The sequence below is a fragment of the Barbus barbus genome (genome assembly GCF_936440315.1).
Source record: "Barbus barbus genome assembly, chromosome: 5".
In the NCBI taxonomy this organism is placed as follows: Eukaryota; Metazoa; Chordata; class Actinopteri; order Cypriniformes; family Cyprinidae; genus Barbus; species Barbus barbus.
Genome location: NC_136733.1, coordinates 24174961 through 24197503, shown reverse-complemented (window position 1 = coordinate 24197503; position 22543 = coordinate 24174961). Strand labels below are relative to the sequence as shown.

At 37.5% G+C, this 22543-nt stretch overlaps 3 protein-coding genes across 4 annotated transcripts; 2 read left to right on the top strand and 1 right to left on the bottom strand.

Moving 5' to 3' along the window:
* Nucleotides 1–317: 317 nt before the first annotated feature.
* On the top strand, nucleotides 318–16556 carry LOC306869470 (nitric oxide synthase, inducible-like; the record flags this gene model as incomplete). Its single annotated transcript, XM_079416244.1, has 25 exons — nucleotides 318–512; nucleotides 6166–6279; nucleotides 6895–7043; nucleotides 7467–7629; nucleotides 7714–7805; nucleotides 9485–9626; nucleotides 11582–11721; nucleotides 11840–12014; nucleotides 12109–12210; nucleotides 12389–12583; nucleotides 12690–12772; nucleotides 12874–13018; nucleotides 13115–13219; nucleotides 13657–13706; nucleotides 13794–13968; nucleotides 14081–14201; nucleotides 14327–14405; nucleotides 14501–14691; nucleotides 14803–14969; nucleotides 15089–15299; nucleotides 15398–15485; nucleotides 15581–15702; nucleotides 15898–16046; nucleotides 16217–16411; nucleotides 16518–16556. 25 exons carry the CDS (start codon nucleotides 318–320, stop codon nucleotides 16554–16556), a joined length of 3387 nt encoding a protein of 1128 aa, XP_079272370.1.
* Nucleotides 16557–17866: 1310 nt separating this feature from the next.
* Nucleotides 17867–20889, bottom strand: smn1 (survival of motor neuron 1, telomeric). 2 transcript variants are annotated; one of them, XM_079415873.1, is made up of 9 exons: nucleotides 20741–20889; nucleotides 20411–20482; nucleotides 20185–20304; nucleotides 19910–20107; nucleotides 18852–19013; nucleotides 18636–18710; nucleotides 18401–18511; nucleotides 18233–18299; nucleotides 18041–18137 (listed from the first exon to the last, which is right to left on the bottom strand). In XM_079415873.1, exons 1-8 carry the CDS (start codon nucleotides 20786–20788, stop codon nucleotides 18243–18245), a joined length of 843 nt encoding a protein of 280 aa, XP_079271999.1. In that variant the 5' UTR covers nucleotides 20789–20889; the 3' UTR covers nucleotides 18041–18137; nucleotides 18233–18242. The 2 variants fall into 2 exon arrangements, with proteins under 2 accessions (XP_079272000.1, XP_079271999.1); XM_079415874.1 differs by having other exon boundaries at nucleotides 17867–18299; nucleotides 20741–20881.
* On the top strand, nucleotides 20880–22307 carry hspb11 (heat shock protein, alpha-crystallin-related, b11). Its single transcript, XM_079415875.1, has 5 exons — nucleotides 20880–21559; nucleotides 21660–21766; nucleotides 21842–21910; nucleotides 21986–22029; nucleotides 22118–22307. Exons 1-5 carry the CDS (start codon nucleotides 21468–21470, stop codon nucleotides 22208–22210), a joined length of 405 nt encoding a protein of 134 aa, XP_079272001.1. The 5' UTR covers nucleotides 20880–21467; the 3' UTR covers nucleotides 22211–22307.
* Nucleotides 22308–22543: the final 236 nt, after the last annotated feature.

Sequence of the window (22543 nt, the reverse complement as noted above, 5' to 3'; positions counted from 1 at the left end):
ATTTTCCCCACCTGTTATCTCGTTACCCTCCTCATTTGCTCCCTTTATCTCCTTGTGTTTGCAGTCCTGGGCCAGTTCGTCGTCGATGTTACCCTGTGTGAAGTCCTGCCTTGCCTTGCCAGTCTGTTTTCCCCTACGGGGTTGTTTTTGTTGTTTATTTAATTTTTGTATTAATAAAGCCCTTTTGTAGTAAATCAATCACATTTTCAAACTGCCGTAATAATCATTAAAAGCTGTCACTCATCTTAGTTTGCGATCTCACAAAACTCTATTATAATCAGCTCCTTACACTGCACAGTGAATCTCCCCAGCAAACAATGACCTGGCGGTCCACCAGCGTTTTTTGGGCGGCACAAATTCAGCAGCTTAACACGGTCGGACCACCGTCGGCACACCATCGGCGAGCCGGCCAATCTAAAAATGCTGTCGGTCAGCTGGCGTTTTTTGGGTGGCACGCCACCAGCAGTTTGCTGCAGCTGGGCCTCCGTCGGTACACCAGTGGCAAGCGGAGGGTCTGTCCTGAGTTCTAATGAGCTCTTACATGACATCTTTGTTGTTAAAATGAATCTGAAGCACTGAATAAAAATAGTGAAAGTTATAATTAACTCATTATTATTGTTCAGTATAAAAATACTGCAAGCACGTTTTTAAATTAAATAAATAGTTTGAATGATCATAAAAATAATAATAAAATAAAAATAAAAGTGCTAATTTGCCCCACTGTCACGTGCGGTTTGCAGTTTACACCTATGTATGAATGGGTCATAGAGCTACAAAACGATTAAAATTCAAATTTTATAAATTCTTTTTTTTTTAGTTGTTTATTTAAATGCTTTGTGACTGTGACATGTTTTGATGGAGGTCCGCGCTGCAGAGCGGGAGTTACCATGGAAACGGGCACAACTCTCCAACTGACAGCTGCAACACTCTGTTTTCACCGTTTTCAGGTGAGTTTAGTCCCTAAAATCACACAAATATTACATACAACTGTTCCTGACACTTTTCTTACTATTAATTGACACACTTCTGTTGAATATTTAGGTCATAAAGTCATGTCTCCAAAAGCCTTGTTGAGCTACAGGTTTAATGACTGCTTTTTAAATAATTTTTTATAATAATTTTTTTTATTTTTTTTTATTTTACAGAAATTGTTTTGATTGTTGAGCTGCAGGTTTAGGCTCACTTTAAGTGACTGATTTTTTATTTATTTTTTTATTTTTTTATTTATAAGAATTTCTTTTTTTTCTTTTTCTTTTTTACAGATAAAAATAACATATTTTAGACCCATTTTAGCCCAAGCCTACTATATACAGTGCTTTGTGCTGCAAGATGAAGTGGATGAACTTGACAATCGCCATTCTGGATTTTGGCGTTCGCTTGTACGGTGGCTCTGAACTGTCAAAACACCTCTCAAAATGCTTGCTACGGATGCGAAAAAACTTAGAATTTTTTATCTAATCTAGAATTCTTAATCTAATTTTTAGAATTTAGAATTTTTTTATGACGGACAAAAATTTTGGATGCGTTTTTCAGTTTTTTTCATATTCCCCATCCTTTCCTATATATACTGTATATATACTACCTAGTCAATATGTGACTATGAGGCCAATGTTGGTGCTACAGTAATATGCAATTCTTTGTTGACGCCACGGACCATATTAATGGGTGCTGGCAGATCAAGGTTTGTTCTTGGTTTGATCTGCCATAGCTTATGGGAATGTATTTATATATTTTTGAATAGTGATTGGAAGGGTGGGGGTGGTTTGATGGTAGACTCAACTGGTTTTATTCTCAAACTTGTATTTTGTCTTATTATGCAGTAATTCTGTTTGATACCTATGACTGACCTTAATATTCTGAGTTGTAATATTAAGGGCCTAAATGGCCCTCACAAACATACAGGTTTTCTGGATCTTTTGCGAAGAAGAACGACTGATATAGTGTTAGTTCAAGAATCCCATTTGAAAGAGGAGGATATACACAGGTGTAATAATAAGTTTTATGAAGTGGTATCTCACTCCTCTTCGGATACTAAAACCAAGGGTGTCCTAATATTGGTCCAGAGGACTTTAAATATTCATTTTAGAGAAAGGTTGTGATACAAATGGTAGAATAACACATAAAAACAATAGTGGAGAATAGGAATATTGTATTTCTCTCAGTTTATGCCCCTTGTATTCCTGACCCTACTTTTTTCTCTGTTTTGTCAACCTATCTCTTGAAGTTTTCAGATTTTGAAATTATATTGGGTTTAGATACGAATTCTGTAATGTTGCATATCCTAGATAGATCTGGACCAAAGGAATCACACTCTCAAGCTTTGTGTTCTGACAAACTTCGGCAATGTGTAACCTCATCCTCGTTGGTGCATAGTTGGCATTTAGTAAACCCTTCTGCTAAGTTTTTCACTTTATTTTCTGCTACTCATAAATCCTATTCGCGAATTGACTATATTTTCATTTCTACTTCTTTATCTTCAACTGTTCGTGATGCCGATATCTGTTCATTACCTCTGTCAGATCATGATGGAAATTTGTGCAGATTATCTTTGATCCCTCGGCCATCTCGTGCCACAGATGGCGATTTAACCCTAAATTGTTACAGGATGAAAACTTTTGCAGTCAATTCAGAAATAAATTTGCTGAGTTTATTGAAATTAACCAAGGTTCAGTGGATGATCCTCGGACACTTTGGAATGCAGTTAAAGGATTTATAAAGGAATAACTCAATTTCATTTGCCTCTTTCCTTCAGAAAAACCGACACAAAAAGATATTTGAACTGGAATCACAGCTCCAGAATCTGACTAGAGATAATCAGCGTTGTTTCTCAGACAATACACTCAGTAAAATCATGGTGGTTAGGTCCGAACTCAATTCATTACTGAGATCCAGGGCAGAATTCTGGGCTCTGGGCTCATTATGACAGACCCAAAAGACATTAATATCGCCTTTCACTCTTTTTACTCTAACCTCTATACTACTTCCGCTTCCCAAGGAGTTTTAGGCACGTTTTTGCATTTGGGGGTGCGGGGGTGCCCCACCATTTTGGACTCAGCTCTCAAAGAACCTATCATATTTGTTGGGTACTGAGATATGTTTGACTCTGCGCCATTTTTTGGGACTTCACCTTGTGCTGCTCTCACAGCAGCAAAAAAATTGCTGATCAACCGTTGGAATCCTCCTCACACGATGGACAGACGAACCTGGACTGTGTATTTGTTGGATATTATCTCAATGGAACTCTCTACTTCTCGTACTATGGATCTAACGTGAAAACTGTTAATTCATGGCATTCAGCATTTAATGTTGTGTCTTCTTTTCTAAAATCTTTGTAAAAATAATTTTATTGTACAAACCTGATTCCAAAAAAGTTGGGACACTGTACAAATTGTGAATAAAAACAGAATGCAATGATGTGGAAGTTTCAAATTTCAATATTTTATTCAGAATACAACATAGATGACATATCAAATGTTTAAACTGAGAAAATTTATAATGTTAAGGGAAAAATAAGTTTATTTTAAATTTCATGGCGTCAACACAGCTCAAAAAAGTTGGGACAAGGCCATGTTTACCACTGTGTGGCATCCCCTCTTCTTTTTATAACAGTCTGCAAACGTATGGGGACTGAGGAGATAAGATGCTCAAGTTTAGGAATAGGAATGTTGTCCCTTTCTTGTCTAATACAGGCTTCTAGTTGCTCAACTGTCTTAGGTCTTCTTTGTCGCATCTTCCTCTTTATGATGTGCCAAATGTTTTCTATGGGTGAAAGATCTGGACTGCAGGCTGGCCATTTCAGTACCCGGATCCTCCTTCTACGCAGCCATGATGTTGTAATTGATGCAGTATGTGGTCTGGCATTGTCATGTTGGAAAATGCAAGGTCTTCCCTGAAAGAGACAACGTCTGGATGGGAGCATATGTTGTTCTAGAACTTGGGTATACCTTTCAGCATTGATGGTGCCTTTCCAGATGTGTAAGCTGCCCATGCCACACGCACTCATGCAACCCCATACCATCAGAGATGCAGGCTTCTGAACTGAGCGCTGTTAAGGTCGTCACCCAGGTGCTTTGTCTCCATTCCCCTGGTAGACATAAAAAATAAAAATAATAATTAATAATAACAAAAAAATATATATTAATTAATATTAATAAATACAAACCCAATTCCAAAAAAGTTGGGACACTGTACAAATTACGAATAAAAAAGGAATGCAATAATTTACAAATCTCATAAACTTATATTTTATTCACAATAGAATATAGATAACATATCAAATGTTGAAAGTGAGACATTTTGAAATGTCATGCCAAATATTGGCTCATTTTGGATTTCATGAGAGCTACACATTCCAAAAAAGTTGGGACAGGTAGCAATAAGAGGCCGGAAAAGTTAAATGTACATATAAAGAACAGCTGGAGGACCAATTTGCAACTTATTAGGTCAATTGGCAACATGATTGGGTATAAAAAGAGCCTCTCAGAGTGGCAGTGTCTCTCAGAAGTCAAGATGGCAAGAGGATCACCAATTCCCCCAATGCTGCGGCGAAAAATAGTGGAGCAATATCAGAAAGGAGTTTCTCAGAGAAAAATTGCAAAGAGTTTGAAGTTATCATCATCTACAGTGCATAATATCATCCAAAGATTCAGAGAATCTGGAACAATCTCTGTGCGTAAGGGTCAAGGCCGGAAAACCATACTGGATGCCCGTGATCTTCGGGCCCTTAGACGGCACTGCATCACATACAGGAATGCTACTGTAATGGAAATCACAACATGGGCTCAGGAATACTTCCAGAAAACATTGTCGGTGAACACAATCCACCGTGCCATTCGCCGTTGCCGGCTAAAACTCTATAGGTCAAAAAAGAAGCCATATCTAAACATTATCCAGAAGCGCAGGCGTTTTCTCTGGGCCAAGGCTTATTTAAAATGGACTGTGGCAAAGTGGAAAACTGTTCTGTGGTCAGACGAATCAAAATTTGAAGTTCTTTTTGGAAAATTGGGACGCCATGTCATCCGGACTAAAGAGGACAAGGACAACCCAAGTTGTTAAGCAAAGCATGCAAATGAAAAATTCAGGTATAGCAACCAGTCCTAATCCAATCTGAAGACTGGGGCAGCCAGCGCCATTACAAATAAAAGGTGAGCGACTCAGTCATCTGGCTCTTTTGACTTACAATAAGAAAACAGAAACTGGCAGGAACATCTTGCTACAAACTTTTTTCAACAGAATTGCTTATCTGATGCCATCATCTTTACTATATGTATTTCACCTTAGTTTTTTCAGATGATTGTATGTCAGGATATAGGATCAGTAGCTCTAAGACAGATCCTTAAATTTGTAATCCCACACCCTCAAACAATGTCATGTGAGCGTCATTGTAGTTACAGCAGTTACTTAGTCTATGTAATATGTGACTAATATGCTTATTTTCCAGCAAAAGGTTTCCTGTTGCTTGTAATCCTGGAAATCTGTGATCATGGTTCATGAGCATTATTCTTTTCATAGTCTTCTTTCTTTTGGGAATTGAAGCACAAAGGTACAATTGAGCTAGTTGCTTAGGCTAGCTAATGTAGTATTTATATTGCTATAAGGAAAAGGAAAGGAATTTTATGTAAATGACTATGCTTTCAATTATGGAAATTTCTTAACATTTTATGGTCTCACCCTTTTCGGCAGCTCACAGCTCACACCCTGCTGTCATGGGAGGCAATGATCCGCCCAGTGCATCCTTAACTAGACTATATAATAGGGTGTTATCACTGATGACCAGAATATGAAACACACTGCTGTTTAGGTACTGAGAGAGAAATCGTACACTTGAAAAAGGTAAATAATTTATTTTTTTGTTTCTTTCTTTTTCATTATCTTAGCATAAGATTTTTATTTTATTTGTATTTTTTGCTTTCATTTGATCTTTCCTCTGTATCTTAATTACATTTTTGATGTCCGGTTATAGCGACACTGTAACTGAAAATTATATAAACATTATAATAATTTGGCTGCAATAATATTTTCAGCAGGATGGGAAAACAAGCCCAAACAACAACCATTTTAAAAGACAATCCCACTGTGCAAACTAAGGTTAGTAAGCCATCTTATATTATTACAGATTTTATTGTGCTCTTCAGTTTGATTAACAGATTACATTTTTTACTCTAGCTGAAAGTGGAAAGGGCAGTTGATCGGCCAGTTCGATGTCCATTTGCTGTTCATTTGCGAAACTACAAGGATGGCTTGACCCAGCAAGATACGCTGCATCACAGAGCAGTTAAGGTATCCTTTTTTTTTTTTTCTTAAAGAAAAAAAAAAAGAAAAAAAATTTGTGGCAGTTGGGGCAGGCCTAATGGTTAGAGAGTCTGTGTAACCCAAGGTTGCGGGTTCGAGTCTGAGGTCCTGCAGGGATTGTAGGTGGGGGGAGTGAATATCCAGCGCTCTCTCCACCCTCAATACCACGACTGAGGTGAGACCCCCCAACTGCTTCCCGGGCGCTGCAGCAATATGGCTGCCCACTGCTCCGAGTGTGTGTTCACGGTGTGTGTGTGTGTGTGTTCACTTCTCACTGCTGTGTGTGTGCACTTGGATGGGTAAATGCAGAGCACAAATTCCGAGTATGGGTCACCATACCTGGCCACACATCACATCCTTTCCTTTCCTTTCCTTTTTTTAAATTGTAATCTAAATTACTGCATGTTTGTGACAGATTTGGATTGATGAGAACAATGTTCTTTAGCTTAACACAATAAATAGTATCATGTAGATGTTAAGCAGATGTTATGATATCAACTAAAGTTTAAAATGTGAATGAGGTTTTAATTATCGTGTAAAATGTAGCCTACTTTTAAACCTAGAGAAATTACTTTAAATAAATCATATTTTTTCCCCCTCCAGAACATGGCCTGCAATTCAAAAACTTGTGAAGGCTCCATCATGAATCCTAAAACTCTGATACATAATCCATCCAAAATCACATCTTCCTCAGATGATATCCTCACCCAGGCAGTGGAGTTCATCGACCAGTACTACAAATCACTCAAAATGTAGGAGCAATGTACTCTTCATTTAATGGCATTACAATGAAACCATCGCAAGTATTCTAAAAATTAATGAATGATATTATAGGTCAGACTTAAAATAAAACATTTAATTTTATACAATACGTAACAGGGGGAGCCTCTCACCATCCAGCATGACTGAAAATAGTTAAACAATCTCGACAGGTTTATGTCATGAGATACGATGGTGTGGGTGGAGAGGTGGAGTTCCTATCAACAGCGTTTCATTTTTATTATTGGTTTCCTTGTGGTTTCAGGAACTCGTCATATAGAATAATAGGTTTACTCTTTATTAATGAAAAATAGAAATTACGGTATTATATTTAATTCGTCTTGAAAAACAGGGAAAGGAATGTGACAATTGGTTTACTTTACAAGGTGAATAACTTATTCTTACATTTTGCGCAGCCCAAATGCAACGGAATACCAGGCTCGGATTGACAGGGTCACACTGGAGATCACCCTGACGGGCTCCTACTCACTTACAACAGATGAACTCACTTTTGGGGCCAAACAGGCTTGGAGAAACGCGCCGAGGTGCATAGGAAGAATCCAATGGGCCAATTTACAGGTTTGATATTTTTTGTGCAGATTATGGTTAGCACTTCTACATCCATGCTATGCGTTTATACTTGTATACGTTTCTTATCTACAGCTTTTCGATGCGCGTCAGTGCAAGACCACCAAGGACATGTTTCATGCCTTGTGTGCTCATATTAAGTATGCCACAAATGGAGGAAACTTGAGGTAAGATTCATTTATTTGGGTTGCAACAGTGATAAATCAATTCTGTAACTAGTAGCCTATGTTTTTGTGTGGCAAAAAAAAAATTGTTGCGGCAAAAAGTCTTACTGGAGCAAAGTAGAAAATAATAATAAATATTTTTTTTGTTTTTTTAATTTAAAAAAGCCCAGCAAAGTACCTTATATCCATTTGGTACATATTTATAACCAACGCCTAACATTTCCATAATATTTCAGAGAGGTTTTTGATAGATAACAATATTGCAGTAGATTAAATGTTACAAATCAGTTTTTTTCACAGCTGGAAATAGTAAATAAGGTGTAAAAAGCGCAGAAGTCGCAGAAGTTTCTATCGTCCTACTGCATGCTTCAGATTATATGAAAATCAGTTCAAGTTAGAAGTCTGACCGGTGCAGTTTTAGGAAACATTGTCTCAGCAAGAGGTAGATTTCCAAAAAATAAAAAAGGTAATTTCACATAGGCCTATTAATTTAATCATTTTATTTATAAATAAATTAGGGCTGTCAATCGCATGATTGTCATGAGTTAACTTGCGATTAATTGCAACTTAATCACACATTTTTATTTGTTCTAAATGTACCTTAAATTAGTTTTTAATACTCAAATCAACATGAGCATGGACAAATATGGATGCTTTATGCAAATGTATGTTTATTATTATTGAAACCATAGTCAACGTAGAGCATGAAGACTAGACATGTTTCAAAGGTCATATAAGTTTTTCAAAGAACTTGTTCATGTCTATTAGACACATGAAAAAAGAAATACCAAGTTCCCATTACTTCTCTTTCTTTGCACTGAGCAATTTACTTACACAAACCTGTTTACATTTTTGCAGGACAGGGCAGCTCACTTCTTCTGAACATGCAAAATGTACATTTATTATTTATTATTAGATTTGTTTGCCTATCTCTCTGTGCCCACATACTGTATTTTGATGCAGTTAAATTCTCAATAAAACTGTTTTCATTGATATATTTTACTGTTTCTGTTGTCAGACAACGGAATGAATATGAAATAGTGATTGAAACGCAACCCATTAAGACTACATAACCAGCTCTCCCTTACAAGATGTTTATCTACACAGAAATCCTGATAATCGAGCCGTCGTCTAATAATAGATAATGGGGGGGGGGGGGGGGGGGGGGGGGGGGGGGGGTGGAGTCGCTAAAGGGGTTTGCAAAGTCGCTAAGTTGGCAACACTGTGCATCTCCATTTCTCCATCTACGGGCTATGCCACGGATCAAACAGAAAATGTATGCTGCGTTAATGGCACGTTAATATATTTAGTGCCGTTAAAATGAATTTGCGTTAAGGCACTATTAACGTTATTTCACAGACAGGGCTTAGACTAAACCAGGATTAGACCATAGTTCAATTAGGATATTTAAGTAACTTTTATAAACGTTAAAACATTACTGGTGTGCATCTTGAGACAAAACAAAGGCAATGATATATTTTAAGATCAGTCAGGGCAAGTTTCTTTTAGTTGAAACAGCTCAGACTTAACTTTTTAGTCTAGGATTAGTCTTAGCCTTGTCTGTGAAACTGGGGGTATATGTACTTTATGTGGTAACATATTAACTGCTTTTATTCAATATGTATTTAAAATGACAATTTTGTTTCATTGAGGTGCTCTTGTCTTCCTTTTGTTTTTGCTAGGTCTACCATCACTGTGTTTCCTCAAAGAACAGATGGAGAGCATGATTTCCGTGTGTGGAACGGTCAACTTATAAAGTACGCTGGCTATCAGATGGACGATGGAAGTGTGATCGGGGACCCAGCGAGTGTGGACTTTACACAGGTAACCAGCATAGAAGTATTGAGGCTAACAAATATGTTCATTGTTTGACACAATGTCTTACTTTTTTTTAAAGGGGTCCTATTATGCTTTTTCACTTTTTGAATTTTAGTCAGTGTGTGTAGTGTGTATGTTTGGGCATATAAAGATCTACAAAGTTACAAATATCAAAGTCCACTCCAAAGGGAGATATTTTGTTTTTAAAAAATCCCTTTTCAAGAACTACAACGAACGGCTCGTTTGGACAACAAAGTTGTTTTCCTGTATTTGTGATATCACAAATTTATGGCGACACATTGCTGCCGCAGACATAATATTTTTTCCGATCAATTATGTCGTAATAATGAGATCTTTTCTCGTTAAAACAACATCTTTTCTCGTAATAACGAGATCTTTTTTCGTTATAACGACATCTTTTCTCGTAATAACGAGATCTTTTCTCGTAATAACGAGATCTTTTCTCTTTAAAACGAACTTTTTCTCGTAATAACGAGATGTTATGTTGTAAACATAAACATAAACGATATCATTTTCCCGTTAAAACGACATAGTTTTTTCTCGTAATAACGACATTATTTAATAAAAAAGATATGTTTTCCGTTATAATATATGTATAGTACATTATTTGAGCGACCTGAGCGATTGTCCGCGCTGCTGTCACAGTCTGACATAAACGAGGATCTGCACGCTGCTGAATTGAAATACACTGTTTTGTATGATTTGTATGATGAAAAAATTATGTTGTTTTAACAAGAAAGGATGTCATTTTAATGAGAAAATTATATTGTTTTTACGATATTGTATTATATTGTTTATAACATCTCGTTATTACGAGAAAAGATGTCGTTTTAACGAGAAAAGATCTCGTTATTACAACATAACTGAGTGGAAAAAATATTATGTCTGCAGCAGCAATGCGTCACCGTACAAATTGGCCCATTAGAATTTCATTAAAATAAATCCCACCTACGGAAATTCAAATGGTTGGCGGGTGGAGAGAAAGTTTGGTTGAGCACTGCACGTTTCAAAATCGAAACCCGGGGCTGGTGTTTTTATATCACTGTATTTCTGAAGGAAACCGACTGTCTTCAGAAAATTTTGGATGTCATTTTCATTTCATCTTGCATGTAATGTCTGATAAAGCAGCGTTTGTGAGTGAGCTCTGTTTTGTGTACAGCATTACCGGGGAAACCTTGCTCTCTCCCGCTCCAACAGCACCTCCTGCCGGCAGAGAATTAATTTACACATATATATGCCGCCAAAAGTAGTGCAAGTCTGTGGGACTATGGTATAAGTAAATTTAATTACACTGCGATTCGTGTTATAATCTTTGAATTAAATAACAATAAACATAATACATATTACCGTTGCACTTATCTGTACATAGTAAATGCAGTTATGTTTAAGCTGTTGTTGACATCCCATCTAAAACGTGATTTGGCCAACAACAAAAAAACCAACAACAATAGCATAACCACTTTAATATGTCTTGCAATATCCGTACGTGCAAAGGTTCTGCGCGATCCTCGATATTGATATAGCAATATAGATGAACTTGCTGTTTTAGCAAGGGGCAGGGCAGTACTGAAACGCTGTTCGCCAATCACAAAGCACTGGGACAGCTAACCAATCAAAACACATTTCATTTTTTGGAAGGCGGGCCTTTATCAAACCCGGAACTAATCGAGCCGTTTGTGCCAGGCTGGGGAGAAATCAAACTTATGTGAAAAATAATGCAATTTTCGAACCACCAAGCATGAGAGCATGTTCTAGTACACCCCCAAAACAAAATCAAGACTTTGTAAAAGAGCATAATAGGACCCCTTTAAATAAAAAATAAAATAAAATAATAATAATAATTAAAATTAATTTCTAATGGTATCTGCCAACCAAATCTTTGCCTCTAAAAAGAAATGTTCACATATGATACCTACTGGACATTTTCACTATTTCTGTAGGTGTGTATTCAGCTGGGATGGAAACCAAAGTATGGTTGCTTTGATGTGCTTCCACTGGTCCTGCAAGCGAACGGAGAGGACCCTGAAGTTTTTGATCTTCCTCCAGAATTGATCCTGGAGGTCCCAATAGAGCACCCAGAGTAAGTGGCTTGGGTCATTCCAGGGAACGGGGGATACATTTGTTTTCTACATATTTTTGAATTTTATATAGTTATATCCTAGAGGTTTCAGACAGTGTTATGCTCTGCTTTTGTTCAGGTTTGAATGGTTCAAAAATCTAAACTTGAAGTGGTATGCAGTACCTGCAGTGGCCAACATGCTCATGGAAATCGGGGGTCTGGAATTCACAGCATGTCCTTTCAATGGCTGGTACATGGGCACAGAGATTGGAGTGAGGAACTTCTGTGACAGCCAGCGCTACAACATTTTGGAGGTATTGGCTTCACTGACTCTGATGATAGCTTAGCTTAGTTGCTCCTGATACTTTTGATACTGATGTTTTGCTTTTATTGCTTAATGTCTTGTAGCACATTGGCCAGCTAATGGGCTTAGAGACACGCAAGCTGTCTTCACTGTGGAAAGACCAGGCACTTGTGGCTATCAATGTTGCGGTGATTCATAGCTACCAGGTAAACTGTCCTTCCATTTTTGTCCTGTTATATGCATAATATTAATATGCTTATTGATTCAAGAAACTGCAGCCTCACTGTTATTGCTTCTGAAATCATTTTCATGAAAATGATTTTGGAAAGTTGATAAAACCATTAAGATTTGTATTGGTCTTTATGTTGTTACATTGCTCTGCAGAAAAATAAGGTCACCATCACAGACCACCATTCAGCAAGCGAGTCCTTCATGCAGCACTTGGAGACAGAAGTCCGTCTGCGTGGAGGCTGTCCAGCTGATTGGGTGTGGTTGGTCCCGCCCATGTCTGGCTCCCTTACCTCCGTGTACCATCAGGAGATGCTCAACTACATCCTTTCTCCCTTCTTCTATTACCAGGTATCAAACATTATACCAAACTAATGCGTAACTTTTGAATGGTAATGTTTTATAAAGAAAACTTGGACATTAGTAGCAGTGGTGTAAATGTATGCTGTTTTTGAAGGCTGATGCATGGCTAACACACAAGTGGAAAGATGAGAAGAAAGGACTTTGGAGATGTAAGGTCAGCTTCAAAGGACTCATAAGGTACAGACCTGCAAATTCTTCAAACAAAACAACATTGCATTAAATTCATGCCAACTACCAATGCCATTTAAAATCAAAATACTTGTGTTCTTTCTTTTTAGAGCAGTGTTTTTTTCTCAAATGCTCATCAAAGCAGTCATGGCCAAGAGGGTGCGCTGCAGTGTTCTCTATGCCACAGAAACAGGGAAGTCACTGACCTTTGCCAAAAAACTGAATACTATGCTCAACCGTGCCTTCGAATCCAGGGTAAGAAATGCTGTCTGTAAAAAATTATTTTCTAATATTGTAATAATGCCAGATCAATATATGAACAACAACATTTATTCTTGTTTCCTAACATAGCTGGTATGCATGGAGGACTATGATTTCAGTGAGCTTGAGACAGAGAGCCTTCTGATGGTGGTCACCAGTACTTTTGGCAATGGAGAAAGCCCAGGAAATGGAGTGGTATGGGAATAATATGGCAAATAATTATATATAATATGTAAATATATAAAATCAATACATTACGTCAAATGTTTGGGGCCAATAATATTTTTTTTCCAGTAAATATTTTGAAGTCTCTTATGCTCAACAAGGTTGCATTTATTTGATAGAAAATACAGTACAATTTTTTACTATTGTGAAATATTATTACAATTTAAAATAACTGTTTTCTATTTCAATATATTTTAAGATGTAAATGATAACTGTGATGTAAAGCTGAATTTTCAGCTGTCATTACTCTAGACTTTGGTGTCACATGATCCTTCAGAAATCATTCTAATATGCTGATTTGGTGCTTAAGAAACTTTTCATATTATGAACAGTGTTGAAAACAGTTCATAGTATTTCTGTAGAAACAGTGATACATTCATTTTACATTCATATTTTCTTTCCCTCAGAGCTTCAAGAAGCAGCTTTTCAACTTGAAAACCCTGAAAAACACTGTCAGGTGTGTAGCCACTGCAAAGATTTTCACTCATCACCTGTAAATATGCTGTTGTAGCGCAGAAGCCCTGACTTGCTCTTCTCACTACAGGTACAGTGTGTTTGGCCTTGGCTCACGTGTGTACCCACAATTCTGTGCCTTTGCCCATGGTGTGGATGACAAGCTTGCTGAGCTGGGGGCCAAGCGTCTAACTGCCACAGGGGAGGGAGATGAACTTAATGGACAGGACGAGGCTTTCTCTGCCTGGGCTTGCACTGCTTTTAAGGTTGGTGAGGTTTCCATAATTCCCTTGGTGCTTGAAAAATATGATTTAGTGAAACAAATAAATCAGTATTCTACTACTATAACAAATGACACATATGTGTTTTTAATTTAAGGATGCATGTGAGGAGTTCAACATTAAAAACCAGCTGAAAGCTGTTGAGCAACATTCAGACGACTGGGACCTACAGAGATACAGAGTGCAGCATGACAGTTGCACTCTGGACAGAGTTACAGGTACATCTCTACCTCTACTTATTACAACCCTAATAATTAAGTTAATGAAGTTTTATCGAAACTCAATAAATGCATGATTTTAACTTGATTGTTCAGTATTTATACACATGAATCTGTTTTTACAGCACTGTCTGCTCATCACTCTAAAACTGTGTTTCCTATGACGCTGAAAAGAAGGCAGAAACTGCAGAGCGCTCAGTCAAGGTTTGGTTCTACAGCTTCACTACTTAACAAACTTGGAAATGTTTTTTTAAAAATGCTGTTTTTTGTTTTGTTTTACTTATTTGATCTTTTTTCAGTCGTTCTACTATCCTGGTTGAGCTGAAGACAGATGGAAACACAGAGGCCTTAAATTTTGCCCCTGGAGATCATGTGGGGATTTTTCCAGAGAATTCTCCGGAGCTGGTGGATGGTATCTTGAAGTATCTTCTAGATGCTCCTCCTGTTAACCAAAGCCTTCACCTGGAGTCCCTTTCGCACTCTAGCCATGGTAACTCTCACTCATATCAGTTATAATATATAAATGTAGTTGGGAAGTGTTTCTGCTGGGCCCCAAAATCCAAGCTTATTTTTTACGGATCTGTCCTGTGGTGTCTTTCAGAGGAAAAGAGATGGCAGACAGATGAACGGATCCCTGCTTGCACGCTGGTTCAGGCTCTTACATACTTCCTTGATGTCACAACTCCACCTTCGCAAAGCCTGCTGCGCAAACTCTCTACAGTGGCGAGTCAGGAAGAGGATCGCAAACGACTTGAAGCACTTGCATCGGTAATTGCGTTACATTCGTCCTTTATAGGAATTTAAATGGGACACTTGTTTATGATTTTGTACGAAATTACACATATTTCCAGTCGATGCATTCACAGCCTTCTTCCGTTTCTCTATAGGATTTCCAGGAATATTCTACATGGAAAGACTTCTACAGACCCACCTTCTTGGAGGTGCTCAAAAAATTTAAATCTCTAAAGGTCTCTGCCGCCTTCCTTCTCAGCCAGCTTTCTCTCCTGAAGCCCCGTCTATACTCGGTCAGCTCCTCACTGGACCGCCATCCGAACGAACTACATCTCACTGTATCTGTGGTGGAGTACCACTCCCAGGGTATGAAAGACATAACAAGGACATTGAATAATTCTTTCATAATCAAAAGCCATGTTTTACCAGATGCGAGGATAATGTTAAGTTCTGTTTTATTGTAGGTGGAAAGGGCCCAGTGCATTTTGGCACATGCAGCACATGGCTTAACACCATCAAAAGAGGACACACGGTTCCCTGCTTTGTTCACCGGTACTGAAAATCGCATAAACATACTTATAAATGCATTTTAGCTTTCTGTGTTCTGTCTTAATAACGTAGAAAACTTGACTTGCTTACTATTTCAGCTCGGGTGGATTCCATCTCCCAGAAGACCCCAGCACTCCAGTTATTCTGATAGGAGCTGGCAGTGGTATCGCTCCTTTCCGCAGCTTCTGGCAACAACGTGTCCATGACATAAAAAAGACAGGTAATCTATGCAAACTAATTTCATTAAGTTTTCATAAAGTTCAAACACAAAAGCTTATGATAATGTCTTAAGATAAAGCGAGGTTCTCTCCAAACCAGTTAGCACAATATCCTACATGCTGCCTTTAGTCCTTATTTCTCTTTTAGATTGTCAACGTTTTTGTCCTAAATAGTTTCTTAACTGACTCATTTTTAGGTCTGCAGATTAGTCCTATGACACTGCTATTTGGGTGTCGTGATTCAGAAACAGACCATCTTTATAAAGTAGAAACACTGAAGTTGAGACTTGATGGCGTTCTGGGCAATGTCAATGCAGCTTACTCTCGCCAGCCTGGTAGACCAAAGGTACGTCTCTGAAGTTTTGTTCATGCTGTATTATACTAGAAATAATGTGTTTATCTATGTTTGTGTTTAAAATCCAGTAGGGTCCAGTCAGTCCATTTTATTCATCAGACACATTTAGAGGATCGGTTTGAGTCTTCTGTCTGTAACTAAGCTTGTGTTGTTTGGAGCAGATGTATGTACAGGATGTCTTGAGGGAGCAGCTATCTGATAAAGCCATAGAGGTTCTACACAAGAACGCAGGTCATCTGTATGTCTGTGGTGGCATGAATATGGCCCGAGATGTTGCTTGCACTTTGCAAGATATCCTGGCAAGTAAAACAGGCATGACCATCACAGAAGCTGGAGAATATCTGGAGAGGTTGAAGGTGAGCTCTCAAAATGCATTTAGATACAGTGTTTCAGTCCTCATGTCCTTATATGAACTGCTATGTGACCACTGAATTCATGCCTTGGTCATCTTTTTATTGGCAGGTTGAGAAGAGATACCATGAAGACATTTTTGGAGCGTAATGGCAGAGATCTGCTGCATCATATAAAGAAAAATCAGTTTCACCACACGCTACATTTAATTATTGTGATTCAAATGTGTTTTCACTATTTATATTCTTTAACAGCTTTAAACTAATGTATATATAGTTTCTCTGTATCAGTGTGGACAAACAAGGTGATTGATTGCACACGTACCCTATTGTATGGAGGGCAAAGCTCTGTGATTTATAATGCTCTATTTTAAGAGGAAAATGTATAGCTTTAGTTTATTGAGCACATTTATTTTATTTCAGAAAGATGCTTCTGACATTTTCTAATGTCTTCTATGTACTATATGACTTTGGAGATATGCCAACTTAATTGTTCTAATAACCAGCATTTTATAATTATATTTTATTAATGATCTTTCTTTGATCATTTGTAGTGAAATGGATTTGATTTAGGTCAACACATAAAATAAATGTAAATGAAATGTGTGTAATTGTATAAATAAATACATTTATTTAAATTACCGAATTAATATATGGTCAGATTTGTATAAAATGTGTGTGATGGCGGGGGTGTGGGTTGCAATTAAATCTAATCAAAGTCTAAATCTTAACAGAGAAAAGAAAAAAAAAAAGGCCAAGACTATGGCAGGAATAGGAAGAAAGAATAATAAAAAAGTTAAGACAACTGAGACAGCTGAAGTGGTTGTAGAAAGAGAGGAGAAACAAAATGAGAAAACCAAGGTTCTCCCAGTTTTGGCAACACATCAAGCAGATTTAGTTTAGGGGCTGTAGGAGATCAATGCTCATGCCAAGGTTACCAGAGACTGCACCAGATCCAGCCATGACAATCGCCAGCTGTCTGACACCTGACACCAATACCAGTCAATTGATAAGAACATCAGCCACCAAGGATGGATTCCACAAAAAGCTAAACCATTACAAACTAAAGTCCATACCAGATATGGCAAAGAGGAAGAGTTTGTTAAACAAGACTGCCAACTTACATGAGACCTGTGCTTCTCAACTCCAAGGTCCCCCAGTGTCGTATAAACATTGAGAATGCCCATGGAGTTTTAAAGATTGTTTTAATTTACATGACTTTTCCAGGTCTAGAAATCACATTTTTTAAAAGTAGGACCTCATTTATACAGGTTTTTCAAATCTGTGTAAACCCTGGTTCAAAGAAATAAAAATAAAATAAGAAACAGCTTGATTTTTAGTTGCTTTATCTTAATGCTTTTTTTTTTTTTATATATATATATATAAAATGATCACATTGATATTATACAACATTTCACCCAATTACAATTTAAATGGGCAGGTTGAAATAAAGCCCTTAATACTGTGACCTTGAATTTAATATTTTTGACTTTAACCACAGTGACATTCAGCAAATTAATGCTAATGAAATCTGAAATGTAAATTTGTGATGCTTGATTGTGATCCCAAAGTGATTCGTAGGTAGTCTCTATTAAAGTGAACTATTAATAAAAAATATGCACACAAACACACTTTGGAAAAAAGCACAATTACTTTCAATTCATTTATTTACTAACCATACAAAATAGAAATCTGAATCAAGCCTGCTGCAGAATCACGCTCATATTCCGCTCTAAATGGAAAAAAGTAATAATTCAGTGAACCTAAATCTGAAATTTGAACAAGTCAAAGCAATTTGTAAAAATTCTAAGGTTAATTAAAACCAACCACTGGGTCTTTATTTCCGATGTGATTTATTAGATGCTGCAGCCTCTCTACGACCTTGTTTTAAACCCTGTAAACGAGACAAGAGTGCAAGTTGAAGAAAAAAACAACAACCAGGTACATAAGACGACACTTGTGAATGGCAAGTAGTAACAAATAGTAAAACTGTACCAAATAGTATCCCGTGTGATAGCCACTCATGTACCAGGAAATAAGCATACTGCCCAAAGCCTCGTCATCCTCTAAAGAGTCTGGACTCATTGGTGGAGGTGGTGGGATCATCTGGACCAACAATAAATTCATATTTTATTTAATTTGCCCAATAAAAAGCTGTATGTATGTAAATGCCTTTCCTAGATCACTTTTCATGTAAGAATATATATAGTAATTTCCAGCTGCTTCTTACTGGAGGACCGGGTGGAATCATTGGAGGCCATCCAGGGAAGAAAGGTCCAGGACCTTCTGATCGTCTGCCATCCATCTGGAGAGAACATTGTCTTAGTATTTTGTGTGGTGCAATATAAAAACTACTTATCTGACAAGCTAGCGAATCGCTTTGCAATGTTGAATACTGCCTTTCAAAACAAGAAAAGACAGCGCCACAGAGATGTTTAATATTCACTTTTTGGAAGAGAGGTCCTGGTGGGGGTCCAGGTGGGAAACCAGGAACCCATGATGGAGGCCCCATGGGAGATCTGCCTTTAGATTTGTGCTTCTGATGGCCGGACTGCTGCGGAGTGAAAGATCGATCACTGTCCTCTGTTGAAGACTCAGCCTCTTTGACCTGCAATTAGACAAATGAACAGCAATATTATACAACTGCATTATTAAAGAAATAGTTCACCCAAAAAAGAAAATTTGCTGATTTACTCACCTTCAGGCCATTCAAGATGTAGATCAATGCGTTTCTTTATCAAAACAGATTTGGAGAAATAAACATTCCTTGCTCATCAATGGACTCTCTGGGTGCCGTCAGAATGAGAGTCTAAATTGGTGATTAAAACACTACAATAATCCACTACATGACTTCAGTCCATCAATTAACATCTTGTGAAATGAAAAGCTGCATGCTTGTAATAAATCCATCAAGATGATTTTAACTTAAACCGCCGCTTCTGGCTAAAGCACGTGTCCTCCACCCATAATATTGCTTAGTACAGTGAAAAAGGTGTGTCACCTGAATCGGGAGAGAAATATGCACAGAACAAGTAAAAACTATTCTAAACCATTATGTTGGTAGATTTTGTTGTGAGAGGCACAGAAACAGATTTATCTTTTCAGAGATTTTCCTCTTTTTCACTGGAAGCAGCACCACTATGGATTATGTATTTTGGCTTTGGATGGTTTAAAAGTTAAAACACCTAAATGATGAATTTGTTTCTTACAAGCATGCAGCTTTTCACTTAAGATGTTAATTCATGGACTGGAGTCAGGTAGATTATTGATGTTTTTATCAGCTGTTTGGACTCATTCCGACTGCACCCATTCACTGCAGGAAATCCACTGGTGAGCAAGTGATGTAATAGCAGATTTCTCCAAATATCTTCCAGTGAAGAAACAAACTCATCTACATCTCGGATGGCCTGCGGGTAGGTAATTTCAGCAAATTTTCATTTGTGTGCGAACTATTCCTTAAACACCTCAAATGAGTAATTAAAAGCAGTGTCACATTCTACATACATCTGCTGTTTTCTCAGTGTCTTCATCCAAATCTGAAGCCTCTGTTAGAAGGTCACTGAGGTTTTGCTCTTCCTCATTACCATAATTAGTATAAAAGACCACACAGGTGCCTTTCTCCTGATCGATTGAGGAAATCGTAGCAGCATACAAGTTGCCATCTTCAGACCAGAATGCATAACAGGAGTCCCCAACTTGCCACTATAAAACACATTTGAGTTCATCTGCATTGGCCTGCATTATTTGGATAGCTCAAATCAACTCAACTTCATGTTTACCTCTTTATCAGGTGCTGCGTTACATCTTTTTCTGCTTTTACTCTTTTTGTTGTTTTTCCGCTTCTTCCCAGGGTTGTCTTTTTTGTGTGGTGTCACATTATCCTCTCCTTTCAATGCATTCTGGTGGGTAAAGGAGGAGGAGAGAAAAACGACATCAGGGTTACTTTAGTAACCAAGTAAACTGCAATGTATCAGTTGTATGGTCGCATATTTTAAGCATCATTACCTTGAACGACGCAACCGCTTTATCATATGCTTTAATTAAAGCTGTATCATCCCAAATGTCAGAATCATCACTCTGAAGAGAGGGAAGAAAGAGATCATTGACAACTGAAGTCTGCTGAATGATTTATGCTACGTTACATATTTCTCAGACGTTGTTACTCCAACTCACTTTAAAACCAAGCCACAAAGCAAAATACCCACAAACAACAAATGTTGGACTTTTAATGTGCGGTCAACAAATGCTAGCTAACGAGCAACAACAATCTGCTGTATTTATTCAGATCTATTATATAAAAATATTTGACTCTCTTTTAAATGGCTCAATACTCACGTGACCCGTCCCACGACAAAATACGAGTTCTTCTGCACCATTTGCCATTGCGATTTTATATTTAAAACCGTATAACACAATATTTCCCAAGTGCAACGTGCCCCACTGATGTACGCCAGCTGCTGATGACGCTCAAATCATGCGACACTGGTGATGTCCGATTCCTGAATGTATTGTTCTTTTGATTCGAATCTTTTTAACAAATGGATCTAAAAACGGAGTGAACAATTCGTTCATGATTCGGATTGAATAGTCCGACAGCCGTTTTAGAAGTTTGATTATATTACCGAGAGCCGTTATCAAATATACGGTAAAGTGTTTTATTACTTAATAGTAATAATATATAAACACGACACAGTTGGTTTTCATTAATAGCATAGACAATGTGCAAAAACATATTCAGTCAAAATGTAAATGAATGCAATGCGATTTCTAAATTACTTCATGTTTATGAACTAATCACGGCTGCAACAAACTAGGATACATGAAATTACAATTAACAGACATGCATATAGCAGATGTCAGGGATAACAGGGGAAAATGACAAAGTAGAATATTTGAGTATTAAGAACCGGTTCTTTGAAACGAACTGTTCAAATGAACCGATTCGCGGAAATGAGTCGGCTGCGACACATCGGGCTTACCTGTTGCTTAGCAACTCAGGTTTCCTCAGCGTGAAAATTCCTGCCTCTGGCATATTTCTGCATGTAACTATCTAACATCGACAATGCTGGACGCTGCTTTAAGTTCATACGGAGCACAGGTCGTGCTGGCTACATCGAGCGACGAGAATCACCCGCCGGAGAACATTATCGACGGGTCTGTAGATTGCTAAAAGTTGGAAGAAGAGCCAGCTAACCTAGCTAATGTCAAAACACTAAACAAATATGTTTTTTCTTTTTCTCTGTAATTTCTATAGAAAAACAGAGACTTTCTGGATTTCAACTGGCACGTTTCCACAAGAGTTTATTATCCGCTTCCCAGACAACATGAAGATTTTCACGGTCTCCATTCACAGTTACAACAGTAAGTAAAAACTCAAGCATCTTTATGCAACGGCCTTTAATATGGCAATGTCTTTAAATTCACACTTCATTTCAGTTAAAAGGCTGAGAATAGAAAAGGGCACATCAGACGATGCTGAGAAATTTGAAGCGGTTGCAGACACCGGTAAGTGAAACTACTATATTATTTTCCATCCACTGATCATTTGAGTGTCATTCAGGTGAATATTGTTTGTTTCAGAGTTTGAGCACACAGAGAGCAGCCTACAGGCTAATGATATTTCTGTGAGTTACATTTCAAAGATATGACTCCTCAGATACTGCAATACATTTCAAACCAAGATCTCACTTTTCCCCTTTCTTTTCTCTTCAGGTAAATGTATTAAATACAACACACTTGCGGTTTCTCATACTGTCTGGATATGATCATTTTGTCTCTGTTCACAAAGTTAGTTTACAATCATGAGATGATCTTCATCGGCCATGTCTTTTTGTAAACTCACATGGAGTGGATCACTGTACATGTTTCTTAACAAATAAACATTCTCCTAATTTCTGTTGTTTATAGTCTCCTCCAGTATTGTCAACTAAAATTAAAACATATTAAAAGTTAATTATATAAAGCTGAACTAAAACAGAAGTGCATGAAAAACTAAAATTAGAAATGTTACCCTGGCAGATAACTGAAATAAAATAAGTATAAAATTACTAAAACTATAACAAATGAAAACACAAAAAAGAAACATTTAAGAACAAAAATGACAAAATTCTAAAACCTAAAATGAAAACAGTCTAACAA

What these genes read in the sequence shown, in the direction of transcription:
- smn1 (XM_079415873.1), bottom strand. Translation starts at nt 20,788, where the DNA reads ATGGCAAATGGTGCAGAAGAACTCGTATTTTGTCGTGGGACGGGTCAC. An exon ending in TTTGTCGTGGGACGGGTCAC is followed by an intron (nt 20,483 to 20,740) that starts GTGAGTATTGAG and finishes CCCTCTCTTCAG; the next exon opens with AGTGATGATTCTGACATTTG. An exon ending in CAGGACCTCTCTTCCAAAAA is followed by an intron (nt 18,711 to 18,851) that starts GTGAATATTAAA and finishes TGTTCTCTCCAG; the next exon opens with ATGGATGGCAGACGATCAGA.
- hspb11 (XM_079415875.1), top strand. Translation starts at nt 21,468, where the DNA reads ATGCTGGACGCTGCTTTAAGTTCATACGGAGCACAGGTCGTGCTGGCT. An exon ending in CCGGAGAACATTATCGACGG is followed by an intron (nt 21,560 to 21,659) that starts GTCTGTAGATTG and finishes TAATTTCTATAG; the next exon opens with AAAAACAGAGACTTTCTGGA. An exon ending in CTCCATTCACAGTTACAACA is followed by an intron (nt 21,767 to 21,841) that starts GTAAGTAAAAAC and finishes ACTTCATTTCAG; the next exon opens with TTAAAAGGCTGAGAATAGAA.